The 15,480-nt window shown below is 38.9% G+C and overlaps 1 protein-coding gene across 1 annotated transcript; it reads left to right on the top strand.

Annotated features, from left to right (window-relative positions):
• The first annotated feature begins 1,191 nt into the window (after window positions 1-1,191).
• LOC125748524 (uncharacterized) lies at window positions 1,192-9,559 on the top strand. Its single transcript, XM_049024780.1, has 11 exons — window positions 1,192-1,289; window positions 3,906-3,992; window positions 4,331-4,471; window positions 4,608-4,747; window positions 4,878-5,014; window positions 5,119-5,212; window positions 5,355-5,454; window positions 5,575-5,828; window positions 5,917-6,103; window positions 6,451-6,578; window positions 6,669-9,559. The coding sequence occupies exons 2-11, from the start codon at window positions 3,911-3,913 to the stop codon at window positions 6,984-6,986; spliced, it is 1,581 nt and encodes a 526-aa protein (XP_048880737.1). The 5' UTR covers window positions 1,192-1,289; window positions 3,906-3,910; the 3' UTR covers window positions 6,987-9,559.
• The last annotated feature ends 5,921 nt before the right edge of the window (window positions 9,560-15,480 follow it).

Here is a 15,480-nt window from a genome sequence, read left to right as displayed (position 1 = left end):
GCGCATGCGCATAAATGACGTACTATTTACTATATATAGACAAAGCGCTCCACCTACTGGACATACGCTGGACTGTAATTTGTAGTTTGTGTCGTGTCAGCAATAAGTAGTATTAAGCGTCTTATCTTCTTAACCTTAACGACCGAACGATCAATGGACTTCTCGCAACAATGACAAAAAAGCATATACACATGTTAAATTTACAAATTTACAAATGTTAATTTAGTTAAACGGCGTTACCGAAGTGCGGCTTGAGAATGGCTGTAAAGCCCTCTCCCACGCGACCGTATACTGGATATATGATTGGAAAATGAATGCATAATAATTTAATTGCTTAAAGACAATACTAATTGTCATTTATTTTATTTTACGATGTCAAATAGATTAGATGTTCACAATTAAAGTTTTATATCTTGGATGTTTATTTAAGTCAACACATAGTTTGCTATATCCATGCATATGCATTTTTGCTATATCCATGCATATGCATTGGGAACAATAATACACTGCTAAAATAATAATTATTTTTTACTTTATCCGAATTTATACAGTAGCACTATTAAACTGGACACGAAAAAGATATGTGCATCTGTAAAAGGGTCAGCCGCAGAACTAAACGTGTCTGTTCTAACTTCTCGAAAATGACATTGTACATCTACCATATATAGAAGCTTTGCCATCTACGGCAGCTTTACGGTGCTTAGAGTTAATGTTTATTGGTTCCATATATGGAAAAGTATGCCTGTTCTTAGTATCAGCCTGCAGAGGTCACCGATGGAGCTTCGAAGCAAATGTTCAGAAGTGCACAGTAAAATTCCCAGTGTTAAATTTGCAGTGTTAAAGTGTATTGACTCTATCAGAGTCATTATAACAACAGCTGAAGTAAAACGCCCCCCAGTGCTGGTGTTAATTCGCGGAGTTAAAAGACGCAGTGTCAGAATGACTCTGAATCAGAATCAGATAACTTTATTGATCCCGGAGGAAATTGCTTATGTGATGATTGTCACAACACACAAAGACACAGAGACACAAGAACAATATAAATAATGGTCTAGATAAATCCGAGTAGAGATCTGTACAAAGAAAACCACAATATGGAAAGACTATGCTACATACAGAAATGCTTGGTATAACATCTGTAAGTCACGCAGCTGAGTGAAAACTATTGACATAGTGGTAACTTTGAATAAATTATTGCAATCTGGAGCTGGAAAGCTCCTCCCACCACAGACTCATTTTCAAACCGACAGGAGTTTTCACGGCGCCATTTTTGCAGGCGAGTTACAACGGTAAGCTTTTCATATTTGGTTATTAAACCAACAATTGGACATTTTCAACAACAGGCAGCATGTTAAAATAACGATACAATCTGACTGTCCACATTTCTGAAATATTTCATTTTGTTCCAGAAGCAAATGTGACCGTGTCTAATTGCAAACGTAAAGTCGTTAATTAGCTAAACAAGTTGGCTGCTATCGGTGTTGGCTAAGACTGTAAGGCCAGTGTTCGAAAATTATTGCAGTGTGTAGTGGAGATTGTGTTGTGTTCTAGCATGTTCGAAATTCTGCTAAATTAAACCCTCCATGTGTTGGGAGCTCCGTATTAACATTAACTAGCTAACTAGCATTTTGGCTAACCTAGGTGCGCGGGCAGTCCGCTCGTTACCTTTACATTTTAAATGAGGTAACGATTAACTAGTTAACATTTTACACTAACGTTACGTCTTTTTCACTTGTTTTTGGTTTATATGGAGGACGTTTTGAGTAGGGTTATTGTTTTATTTCAACTAGTGATGCGTGGTTACAACCAACACGCGATATAAGCTTGATAAAGTTAAAAAAAAAAAAAGGTCCAGGATCCATTTTATAATGCTTTCTTTTAGTTATTTGAACTTAAGATGACAGCATTTGTATCTGTAATAAGTTGACTTGATGGTGACGTTACTAATGTTGAATGGTGATATTGACACAAGTAACGTTATCTGTTCCTTTTTGCTGTTTTGCAATTGCCAGACTTCAGTATGTTAAGCTAACGTTGAAGGAAATGCTGACTCTCTAGTGCTAAGTTAGATAAATTAGCGATTAGACTGTGGTAAGAACAGACACATGGGGAAGGTTTGGGGAGGCTGCTGCACCACTGTACTGAAGAAGGTAAACGTAATTTAACTGTGTTTTTGTTTTTTTGCTCTGGTTTCAAGTAGAGGTCGACCGATATATCGGCCGATATATCGGGCCGATATTTGACATTGTTTTAATGTATCCGCATTGGCCGATATGCGAGTGTAGTACGCCGATTTACAGACAGGCAAGTCTGCGGATATCCCGGTGTTATTGTTACTGTGGAACACGTGACCCATGCTGCCTCGTGCAGGGCCCCAGCCAGAAGTTTTGAAAGAATCCAGGGAGAAAACGGTAAGGCTTAAATTCTGATCTTTCAAAGACCTATTTATTTAACTGGTTTGCTATGGAATGTTGATCTAAAAGAAACGGGAGCGCTACTGAAATAGAGCGTGAATTACGCTGTGGGGAACTGGTGTGATGATAATGAGTCTTCAACCAACTGACAGTTTTGTGGACTTGTTGGTGGGCTCACGGACGTTTTTTAATCAAAAATTATTTTAACTTTTCACTTTAGCCGAGGCTAACAATGGTCCTTCCTTGCAACTTGTTTACATCTGACAGCGTAGATTCGAACGATTTGTCAGATGTCTAGATAAAAAGTGCACGAGTTTGCGTAGTTTGTGACGTTGTCGACGGAAACTATCTCTAGGGGCCGACGTTGTCCTTGCATACAAGGCTGTCTAATACAACAGTTATATTATTTTCTGCGATGGCTGCATTATGATTGTGAATTTGGCTTGTTAGCTGTCTGTCTGCTAACAACAGCCTTGTACACTACTCATCATACCATGATGCACTTGGTTACTAGTGTTTTTTCTTTCAAAATATGAGTGTTATTGTTTTAATGTGCATGGAATACTGGAATTGTAGAATGAATTGAAGATGAAGGCACTATAATGAAAATGCTAATGTTGCATTTTTTTCTTCTGTTGTAGTAATTGCTGTCTGATGGCTGAACAAAAATGGACTGGAAGTGTGATTAAAACTGAAGATAACATGAACATAAAAACATGAGTTTGCCGCTATATTGTGCACTAAGAGATTCTGATCCTGCTATTTTTATTGTTTACAAGTTGTATTGTGTTTTTATTTAAGTTTATATTTAAATTTACTCAAGTCAGTATTCAATAAATGCCGAGTTGAGATTTTGTTTGTATCGTTTGTTATTGTTAGTGTGATATTTTACCATGCAAATAGAGGGGAAAACGTCCAATTATCAGCCAGAAAAAATCGGCAGCATGTATCGCCATCGGCTGACCCTGACTCCTAATTATCGGCTTCGGCTATTGATAAACCCATATCGGTCGACCTCTAGTTTCAAGTTATGAGTAGAGTAACATTACATGACATGGTTTCAATACAGTGAAGCAGGATTTTCGGTAGTTATTTAGAAGTACTAGTAATTCTCATGCCCTGCGATGGGCTGGCCCCCCATCCTGGGTTGTTCCCTGCCTCGTGCCCATTGATTCCGGGATAGGCTCCGGACCCCCCGCGACCCAGTAGGATAAGCGGTTTGGAAAATGGAAGGATGGATGGATAGTAATTCTCATGTAGATGAAACACTCAGTTAGTATAGGCCAATGAAGTTAGCCAACCACCGCAAACTACAGCCAGAGAGCTGAAACACCTGTTATACTCAAATAAATGTAACATGGAAGACACCATAAACATAGGGAGGGGTTACTGCAGGGCTGTTTTGCTCGTATTTATGGGACTGTTAATATTCACTTTTTTCTGTTTATTGTTCAATGAAGTGCACTGACTATAAGAAATTACTGTCTACAGGAAGCATGCTGCTTAAAGCAAAACTCGGAGGTGTGCAGAAATTTGTCAGAGTTTCTGAGCCAAGCCTTAAGGAATTTTTGATTGCCGGTAAGAAACCAACATTGTACAAGGGGCTTCAAGTTCTTTTAGTCACTTAGTTTCCTCAAACTGCTTTTTAAGATTAATTGAAAATGATCTGCATTTAATTTCTTCTTAGTTATGAATGTGTATTTAGTGGAAAAACAGCATAATCTGAGTCACACCGTTTTAATCTTGTGCCCATCTATACACGTATCAAGCATCTGTTAGTGGTTCTTCATTTTGTTTTTATTTACCTGAGTCACTTTTGAAAATGTATCTTGAAATGATTTTCATTTAGGTAAAGTAAAATTATTAAATGTCATGTAATCCTTTTGTTTACACACACTTGTGTGCGTCTTTTCCAGCATTTGCAAAGTTTGGTGTGCCAGCCATAATAGAAGGTGTGAAAGTTTTTGACAGTTCAGGGACTGAGTTGGATGATGATGTATTTGAAGATATAGTAACGGATCCCTCAACTGGGGTACTAACCATCAAATATGACACAGGTTTGTTTGAGTGATGTCTGTTTCATTAAAAGCAAGTTTTTTTCTTATCAGTTTTATATTGTTTATTGAGTGTTTAAAATGTGTCTATGAAGGAACCATACAGTATAAATTGATTTGTTTTGCTCCCGTTTTTGAGGTTTGGAAACAGCTGCTACAGAAGTGTCTCCTGAGCAGTCGCAGTTATCATCGTCACATTCTTCAGATTCACAGGACACGGTCATCCTTTCAGACAGCCCTTCTAGCAAACGCAGGAAGCTGGACGCAGAAGCTAAGCAAGTAAGAGTTAACTGACTTCTATATATTCTAACAGCGTCATTGTTATATCACCTTATTTTGTGAGTAGTTTATGTACTCTGAACTGCATTGGTTATGATAACATGTAGAATGTTTTTATTATGTTTTCAAGTTGGTGGAATCCATTCTCACCAGCAAATCTGGCGGAGAACGTATAATAAATGAATACATTCGAACCAAGTCCTTGGTGGATGAAACCAGAAGAAAAATGGTGAACATACTGGTAGCTGACATGACAGAAAAAAATGGGTAATTTTTTTCAGGCCCTTTGCTTTTACTATAGTTGTTAAATTATTTTAAATCTGTATTAATTCCAGGAAAGCTGACAAGTTCTTTGCCTTTTGATCTTGCAGAACATCACCACCACGCCAGGTAAAAGAAATGTATGCCAGAGGAATTGTAACCTTATTCCCCTACCTCAGTGACCCGTACTCCAAAAATGGCTATGTAAGTAGCTCACAGTAATAACTGATACAACTAAAATCAGATTTAAGCATTTTAAATTCTGCCAAAATGCATGTCCTTATCAACTCTTCATTGTAACATAACTTGCTAGCAAACAAAATGTCCATACATGTCGCCCTCCAAGGAACATTATTATGATGGTGAGAGTGGCACTGGGTACTTGGCCTGGAGGATTAAAACCATACAGAGATGCAGTGCTAAAGACAGGCGATTATCATTTGGAGGTAACATTTGTAATTCAGTGGAAATGCACAATGCAGTTCCAAATTGTGGTTCTGCATAAATAATGTATATCAAATGTCATCAGTTTTGGTAAAGGTGTATTTCATATTGTCTATCATCAGGAGATGGATCATCGGGTGAAAACCAGTGTGGAGGACCAACTGGAAGACGAGAGTTGCAGTTTGTTACAGAGAAGGTGCTGAGTGAGGATGAGTGCAAGGAAGCAATCTCACTGATGAAACATTCAGCTGATGAAGACACAGTCAAGAAGAAGATGAAGTTGACAGCAGTTTATCGCCGCAACATGGTCCTTGACCCCTTGCTGTCAAGCAACATACTGTCCTATTTTCCACGTTTTAAAGATATCAAAGGCTTGGTAAATATTTGTCATTAATTTGACAATATAAATACACTTTAATATTTTGTAGACAGTAGGTATAACTCTCCATCTATCCCTGTTACAGATTGAACAGGATTTTGTACTGATGTTTGGTGAGGATGTATCAGGCAGGTTTCTGGAGAGGTGGCCAACAACATTCAAAGGAAAGATTATCCAACAAGGCAGAAAGCTTCCTTCTGCCAGTGACCTGGAAGAACTCTTGCTGGCAGCTGACCCTCCTGAGGATGCCACTGAAGTTAATGCTGACATTGGTGAGCTGTTTGTATATTTTCTTTTAATTTGATTAGCACATTCACAGGGTGCAGACAGAAGCTGCTCTAAATGACCAAAATCAAAAATTACCCGTTTTGATTTTGTGTGGCTGCTTATTTTTTATACATACTGTTTGATAGGAAATGTATTGGCATCAAATTTCATTATCTACATATCAATATAATATTTAAAACTTGCTGGAGATACAGGCATTGAATCAGCTGTAATATTTTTTTTTAAATAGGAGAAAATCTGTCACAGAACAGCTATCCTTTTTGTATTTTGGGTCTTAAACATTTTGTCAATGCAGATGCACTGAACTTTATTAAAAACAAATCTTTTGCAGGTTGGGACAGTGACCTTTCAACAATTTTATTGCTATTACATCTGATTCCACCATCTGGACAGGGTCGGAAAAGACCAGGAAAGGTGTCAGCTTCCCAAGCGGAAAAGCATCTTGTGGTCTTCAAAAAGGTTTGTGTTTTCTCTTTTTAGGGTATGAATTACCAGTTTAAGTATTATAACCACTTGGTTCTTATTGTCTGTCTGTATTTATCTTTTCAGACTGGGACAAATATCCAAGAGCATCTTGATGCCATCACTACTAGCACTCAACCCTACCTCTTGGCTGTTGGGGTGAAGAAGAATGACATCCACCAGTACTTCATTATTCTTGACAAGAACGCCATACCATGCAAGTCAACCTCTTCTCTAGGTTCTTTTGATGAATTGTTTAAAGCACATTTTGTGTTTGGTACATCTTACAACACCATGCTTCACAACATGTACACATTCATCCAAACCACTGTGTACAACATAGATGTTGGCAAAGTCAAAGAAAGTCCCCGAGTTGCTGAAGTAAGGGCAAGGTTGCTTCATTAGTGCTTGAAGTTTGAATCCCATTGAATTCCTCCATGAAGTGTTTTGTCTGTCAGGCTGAGTTTACTGGTTCAAAAATGCTTGTTAGGCATTTACGGTTAGTTCATGGTTATTTACCTGGAAAAAATCTTCGCCTTAAATGTGCCCAGCGTGGCTGTGGCTGTGTGTTTGGTACTTTTTCTGGTTTTAGAAAACATTTAAATACCAAACACCTTAACTATTTTGACCAACAGGCTGACACTGATGTTAATCTCCAGCCTGATGTGGCAGTTAAACAAGTTAGCAGTGCAGGGGAGGTGGTGTCAACTAATGTAGAAGAGACACCCACAACATCCGAAATATTGAAGTCAAATAAAAGCACTCTGGATATGTGTGCCTCTGCTGTTGCACAGCTCAGGGCAGCGGGATTAAGCCAATCTACTGTAAATAGTTTTGTCTCCTCAATGGAAGAACTGTTTTTTGAGATTCATACTCAGGCTAAAGATACAGCCTTACAGAGCTTACCTTCACAGGACACCACAAGTAAAAACAAATTTGAGCAGTCATTCGAAAACTTTGAAAACCCATTCACACTGTTAAATTCAGAAGCTAAACGAAATAAACACTTTAAACAAAAATGGGCAACTGTTGACCCTGTTGAAATTGTGCTTGGCACAAGATTTGACGGTAGAAGAAACAAGATTACAGGGACTTATGATCAAGTCATTGTAACTGATAGGTTTGCATATGTTCCCATTTTGGAAACACTGAAACAAATCTTTCAAAACCACCATGTTGTTGACATATTCAAGTCCAGGAATATACCCAGAGAAGGTGTGTATACAGATTTACACGATGCTGCCTATGTTAAAGGAAGTCCCCTATTTTCTACAGAAAAAGATGCCTTACAAATTCAACTATTTTATGACGACTTTGAAACTGCAAATCCCTTGGGCTCTAAAAAGGGTGTACATAAGTTAGGTGTAATATACTTTACACTAAGGAATTTTCCCCCAATCTTTAATTCCTCTTTGGTTAATATTCATTTGTGTGCTCTTTTTCATGCACAAGATTCCAAGCGTTATGGCTTTAATTCAATACTTGAGCCACTTGTCAATGATCTGAAAGTACTTGAGACAGAGGGCCTGAAAATTCCCATGTTTAAACACTTGATTCATGGCACTGTAGTCCAGGTCACTGGGGATAATCTTGGCTTACATAGTCTGTTTGGGTTTGTGGAGTCGTTTGCAGCTCGATATTGTTGTCGTTTCTGTCTGCTTGAGAAAGATTGTTTTCAAAGTGTGTTCTGTGAAGATGATTCTGGTGTTGTACTAAGAACTCTTGATATGCATAAGCAGCACTGTGAAAGTTTACAAAGAGATCCTACGCTACCTCATGTATGTGGTGTGAAACGCAGTTGTCTCTTGAATTCACTTAAATATTTCAACACAGCTAACAATTTTTCTGTAGATATCATGCATGACATTTTGGAGGGAGTTGCTCAGTTAGAGGTGAAACTTGTTCTGCAGTACATTCAGGAGAACTTCCTAAGTGCTGAACAGCTTGCTGGTAGAATACATGCCTTTGACTATGGCTACAATCAGCGACGAAACCGCCCTCCAAGGGTAAAGTTGTTTGATGGCAGTAATGATTTAGGGTTAAATGCAATTCAGTCTTGGTGCTTATTGCGTAACGCTCCGTTGCTGTTTGGTGATTTAGTACAGACAGATGATAAGCTTTGGCATCTTCTACTTCTGCTTCTACAAATTGTCAATATTATATTTTCACCAGTGCTATCAGAAGGTATGACCATCTACCTCAAACATTTAATTATTGATCATCATCAGCTCTTTAAGCAGTTATTTCCTACAATCAGTCTCCTACCAAAGCATCACTTCATGATACATTACCCTCGCAGTATCCGAAACATTGGCCCAATTCTGCACATGTGGTGCATGAGATACGAAGCCAAACATAATTTCTTTAAGAAACAATTAAAAAGCTTTAAAAACATTACAAAGACATTGGCCAAAAAACACCAAAGTTGTATGGCAATGTATTGGGAGTCCTTTAGTCTGGAAAAATTAGCCTTAGGACCAGGAAAGATGGTGACACTTGGAGAGCTGAAAGAAGGTCCAGAAATTGCCTTAAAAATTGGAGCTGTATTGTCTACCAGTGTGTTTTCAGCTAAATGGATAAAACATCATGGTACAGAGTACCGCCCTGACTTTATCATCTGTACAGAGGTAGTGTCTGAGATGCCTGTGTTTTGTAAGATCAAGAGTATTGCTGTGAAAGATGACATTGTATTGCTCTGCGGAAAACTGATGGAAACCCTGTGTTTGGATGACCATTACCATGCATTTAGGGTCAGAATGCATCCCAATATGGTTCTGAAAGTGTTAAACATAAATGAGCTGTGTTACTTCAAACCACTTGATCTTCAACTGAAGTATGGCACGTCAGATTCCTCCCTGTATGTTGTTCCATATTGTCATTTTATGTAGAACTAAAGTCATTGTTTTAAAGTGTTTTATATACTACATGAGATGTTTTAATATTTTTAGCCTGACATTAAAATAAAGCAGTTAAACCTATTTTGAAGTCAGTTGTGGTTTTTGCTCATTTGTTTTACATGTAAAAGCATTATTAAAGACAACATTTTTCATGCTGCAAAACAGTGACAGAAGTGTAAAGGTAAAACCACAGGAAGAGTTGAAATAACACTACTTGATGTAAAATGATTTTAAAAATTTACTCAGAGATTAGTGTATGAATAACACAGTATAGAGTAACATCAGCTCTCATCAGAATTATTCGAACCTCCAGTGTTCATTTCTAATAACTAAATTCAGTGTTAAAAATCAATGGGATTTTACTCAAATAGAGGTAATTTATCACTGTGAAAGAGTAAATGATATGACACCACTAGTAGTGTTGCATTGAAGTAACATAATGCAGTGTTACTCAGTGTTAAATTTCTACTCAACTTAGAGTCAATTTTACTCTAAATATTTAACACTATGGAAAGAGTGACTTTAACACCACTTCCGAATGGGACCAAATAGACTCGTGAACAGTGTTAAATTTAACTCTATAAGTGTTATTTAAACACTTCGAATTTTGCTGTGTGGCATTAAGCTAAAGGAAGCCTTGCGTTATGGACACGTATGAAAGTCAGAAGTCAGTTTTAAAGCGAAATTCGTTTTCAATGTCCCGCCGATTCCTGCATGCCCCCAGCCTGTCTATGGCAGCCTACTCCGGTATTTCCCTAACAATCTAACCTTAGCAGCACAGGAGACAGCATGCTCATGTGGCATCCGACTCATCGGCGGTTTTAATAGTCCACGTGTGTAGGGGTGAAAGGGGTGACCTCGGGGCTGGGTGGGGTGCGGAGTTGCTGTCGGCCTGCTGTGCATGTAAGTTTAGCCATTTTACTCAACACAGAAAGACTGGCTGAATGCTGCCTGTGCTCACAATAGTTAAATAGATATATAGCGTCTTGCCTACCAAGGTCCTGTGTTTTTAAATAGCTCAGTCGTGATGCTTTGGACTCCTGCCCGTTAATGCATATAAAATAATTCTGCACTGTCTTCATAATGACTGTTAGTCATCTATGACTCTTAGGAACGGGCACTGGAAGACGTGTAACAGTATCTAGTGGCATAATCATTGGAAGGATTTATTTATTGACCCATCTTGCACATGACTGATTACTTAAAAGCCCCTCACTTACCCTGTACAAAAGCTGTATGCGTTGGGGGGGGGGGGGGGGGGGGGATGCAGTCGCACCGTGCGTTCGTGTTGATACACCCATAGGCATACCTTTGGGTTGGGCATTGAGGGATTGAGGTCTCCATTCATTTAAGGGAGTCCAGGGGGTTGTATTGACTGGTTTTTATTATTGGGGGGGGGGGGGGTTACAACCCCCCCCCCCCCCGTTCCCCCCATAATTTACACCCATGGATACACCCACCTGTTTTCGTTAATTTTTCCTGTATAATGGATGTCAACAATATCCGTTAAGGTATATTGTTCTTTAATTTGTATTTCCCTTTGTGTTTATTGACCTCTTATTCTTTACATTCCGTGTCACGCTCTTCTCTTCATAAGAACATAAGAACATAAGAACTATACAAACGAGAGGAGGCCATTCGGCCCATCAAGCTCGCTTGGGGAGAACTAAACTAATAGCTCAGAGTCGTTAAAATCGTATCTAGCTCTGATTTAACGGAACCCAAGGATTCAGCTTGCACTACATTATCAGGAAGGCTATTCCATACTCTGACTACGCGCTGTGTAAAGAAGTGCTTCCTTAAATCCAGCTTGAAATGTTCTCCCGCTAATTTCCACCTATGGCCACGAGTTCGTGTATTTAAACTAATGCTGAAGTAACTATTTGGTTGAACAGCATCCAAACCTGTTAGAATCTTATATGCCTGGATCATGTCCCCCTTCAGTCTCCTATGCTTGAGACTGAACAGATTTAGCTCAAGTAACCGTTCCTCGTATGACATTCCTCTAAGACCAGGAATGATTTTTGTGGCCCTACACTGCACCTTTTCTAAGGCCACAATGTCCTTTTTAAGATATGGTGACCAAACCTGCACACAATATTCTAGGTGAGGTCTCACCAAGGAATTGTATAATCTTAGCATTACCTCCCTTGACTTAAACTCCACACACCTGGAGATATACCCCAACATCCTATTGGCCTTTTTTATCCCCACACTGGCGAGAATGGGACATGGAAGCATCAACATACACACCAAGGTCTTTCTCATGATCGGCTACCTTTAATTCAGTGACAACCATGAAATACCTGTACTTTATATTTCTGCTCCCTAGATGGAGTACCTTACATTTATCAACGTTAAATTTCATCTGCCAGGTATCGGCCCAGTCACTAATTAAATCAAGATCCCGCTGTAGCTGCTGAGCCGCTAATTCAGTATCTGCTACACCACCCACCTTGGTGTCATCTGCAAATTTCACCAGTTTACTGTATATATTGGTATCCATATCATTTATGTAAACTAGGAATAGTGGTCCTAAAATCGAACCCTGCGGTACCCCACTATGAACGCAGGCCCACTGTGACATTGTGCCTCTTATAACTACTCGCTGTTTCCTATCTGTTAACCAGTTATTGATCCAGGTCGCTACGGTACCTAAAATACCTGTCGCTTTGAGTTTAAGTAGGAGCCTCTTGTGGGGGACAACATCAAAAGCCTTTTGGAAATCTAAGTAGATGACATCATAGGCCTTCTTATCATCAACTTCCTGAGTAGCTTCCTCAAAAAACTCCAACAGATTCGTTAAACAGGATCTACCTCTCCTAAATCCATGCTGGCTATCCCGCAAAATGTTATTGGAGTCCAGGTAATCTACCATTTTCTCTTTGATTATAGCCTCCATAACTTTACCAGTTATACAAGTTAGACTGATTGGCCTATAGTTAGACAAATTACTTCTATCCCCTTTTTTGAACATGGGCATTATGAAGGCGTACTTCCAATCAGAAGGTACCACACCTTCGGATAAGGATTTTTGAAACAGTAAAGTTAAGGGTCGGCAAATAATATCCCTCATCTCTTTTAACACTATAGGTAAGATGCCATCAGGGCCCTGTGATTTATTTATTTTGAGCTTAGCTAGGCTTTGCAAAACATCTGCTTCAGTTATATATATATTAGATATAGATGATGCTGGATAGGTAATAACTGGTAAATTACTAAGGTCCTCAACAGTGAATACTCGTGCAAAACTATCATTGAACTCATTTACTATATCAATGTCGTTTACTATTATAAGACCCTTACTATCCTGCAGATTAGTAATTTCAGGTTTTAGAGCTCTTTTAGAGTTAAAATACTGGAAGAAACTTTTAACGTCATCCTTAGCTTCCAATGCAACCATCCTTTCGACATTTCTTTTAGCTCGTCTAATATCATTTTTTAACTCAGCCTGTAGACTTAGATATTCCTGCTTAATTCTGTCATCATCAGTTATTTTCCATCGCTGGAACAAAGCCCTTTTCCTCCTTACTTTATACTTTATTTCCCTAGTAAACCACCTAGGTTGCAATTATTTATTCTTGCTGGAAACAGGTATGAAGTCCTCTTGCACTTACAATAATGTGCTTTTAAAAAATTCCCAGGCCTCTTCAACAGTTTTGTTATTTAACTCCATCCAGTTCACAGTTTCTAGTTTTAGTCTCATACACTTAAAGTCAGCCTTCCTAACATTATATACTTTGTATATAATATATAGTAGTGGTTTTTCTTTAAAGAATAAACGACACCTTTCATTACCTACCACTTTGATATTTTTACATTTTTAATAAACAAATCACTTTTGAAAATTCTCGTATTATAGATCGGATTGCGACCAAAATATGAACGTGTTCAATAGGGCGGATGTTAGCATTGGGATTGGAAAGACTACCGTGTTTCTTCCATTCATTGTATTAAAAACGTCTTCCAATAGGGGGCAACAAACCCCATGAATAATACTACTGTACAATGCTCCTGGATTACTAATAATGCCCACAAATAAATAAAATAAAATAAAAGAGAGAATGTACGCTTCTTCCAGCTATTACAATAACAATTGGGACTCTTTTCGGATCATCCTTCCGTATAGATATGTTATTAGTTAAATTTTGTTTTTTAGCTCATTTTCACAATATTACAATGTTTCAAGGCGCTTTACATCAATCGTGTACATTTTCATTAGTTCACTGCATTAAACAATATCAGTGATATGGGTCTTTGCAACCATCACAGAGAATCTGGAGGGATTTAATTTAAGAAGAGTCTATGTTCTCGGAGAATCTATGTTCATCAAAGATCACGCACGGATGTGTTATCGCTCTCACTGTTTAATCAATGGATATATCATAAATCCCAGCAGCGTGGTAGGTCGGATCACGTGCTGTCAATCTGCCATTTTTTAAAATCTTACTGGGTCGCCTTTGGTTTTGAAGCAGCACCCCCGCCCACCCACTGTTTGTGAGTGCTCTCTGTCTGCAGTTTTTTTTCCCTATCATTGTGCACTTAATTATTTTTCACAAATTTCACTGAAAACAATACAAGCTTCAGAGTCGTTTTATACGAAATTTTCATTTCAGGATATGAAAATCAGTGGATATTCCATGGGATTTATTTTGAAGGCCAAGGGCAAATTATTTCTTCAAAGTGGATTTACCATTTAATTAGAAAATAAATCTCTAGGCAAAATGCGGGTTGGGGGTTTGAGTCCTGCCTCTCTCTCTCTCTCTCTGTGTTACTGGGAAAACTCTATTTTATAAAAATCAGTGACTGCTATGAACAAACTAAAAATGCAAAAAACTCTTGCATTTTGCTTGGTTACTTATGGTTATGGTTAGGGCTGGGTGGGGGTTAAGGTTGTCATAGTTAGCGTTAGCATTTTTCCCGTAGAAGTGAATGAGCGGGCCCCATAAGGATAGGTATACCCTACTTGTGTGTGTGTGTGTGTGTGTGTGTGTGTGTGTGTGTGTGTGTGTGCGCGTGTGCATGCTGTAACTAGGAATACCTTTGGATTGTGCTCCATCCTGCCTACCAACCCCCTCCCCCCAACCCCCAAGACTTTTACCTGGATAAGCATTCGGGTGAAAGATAGATGAATCCATTTTGTTTGAGAGGGACTTTAAACCACATTCTCATGCATGGGGGGGGGTCAGTCTCGTAACCCCATCCTTATGAGAGTATTAAGTTTTTTGCAATATTCCCATAATGATAAGATCAGACCAGCCACTGCGTGAGCAAGTAAACTAAGACTCAACAAAACACCATTGAATCTGCATTGTAGCACAATGTCATCCTATGATTCTGTAATTCAGGTTATATGATAAGAGCTGTAAAAAGGAGAATCTTCGGTAAGTTCTGTTGATCTTAAGTCACATAGACTAAATAGTACTTTTTATTTGCTTGTTTGTTTGTTTATCTATCATCCATCTTATGTGTGCTTATGCTGTACTGTCACAAGACAGTTAATTTTAATTAGATTATTTAATTACATTTTGAAATATGACTGTACCCTGCGATGGGCTGGCCCCCCGTCCTGGGTTGTTCCCTGCCTCGTGCCCATTGCTTCCGGGATAGGCTCCAGACCCCCCGCGACCCAGTAGGATAAGCGGTTCGGAAAATAGATGGATGGAATATGACTGCAATTTGAATCAAAGAAAATAAAAAACAAGTTGATTTTCAGTGATATTATAAATAATGATTTCATGATCTATAGCGTGGCACTGCCCGCCCTGTCAGCTGACCCACAGCGCAGGGGTATTCCCACACACAGTGCCATGTGAATATTGTTTTTTCGCTGTGACGGCATAAGTCCCCCAGCCCCATCGCGTGATTTATAGCCTCCTGTCACGCACTCTGTCCGGCTGCCCCAAGTGGAGCAGCCCTGTACACAGCCTCATCCATCTTTCATCGCAAACAAGGAAAACTGAGTTACTTCTGTCCCTGCACACTCTGGGAATGTGGATCCT

Source organism: Brienomyrus brachyistius, chromosome 1, assembly GCF_023856365.1.
Source record: "Brienomyrus brachyistius isolate T26 chromosome 1, BBRACH_0.4, whole genome shotgun sequence".
NCBI lineage: Eukaryota > Metazoa > Chordata > Actinopteri > Osteoglossiformes > Mormyridae > Brienomyrus > Brienomyrus brachyistius.
The sequence above is the reverse complement of the archived record's forward strand: the minus strand, read 5'-3'. Positions and strand labels throughout refer to the sequence as shown.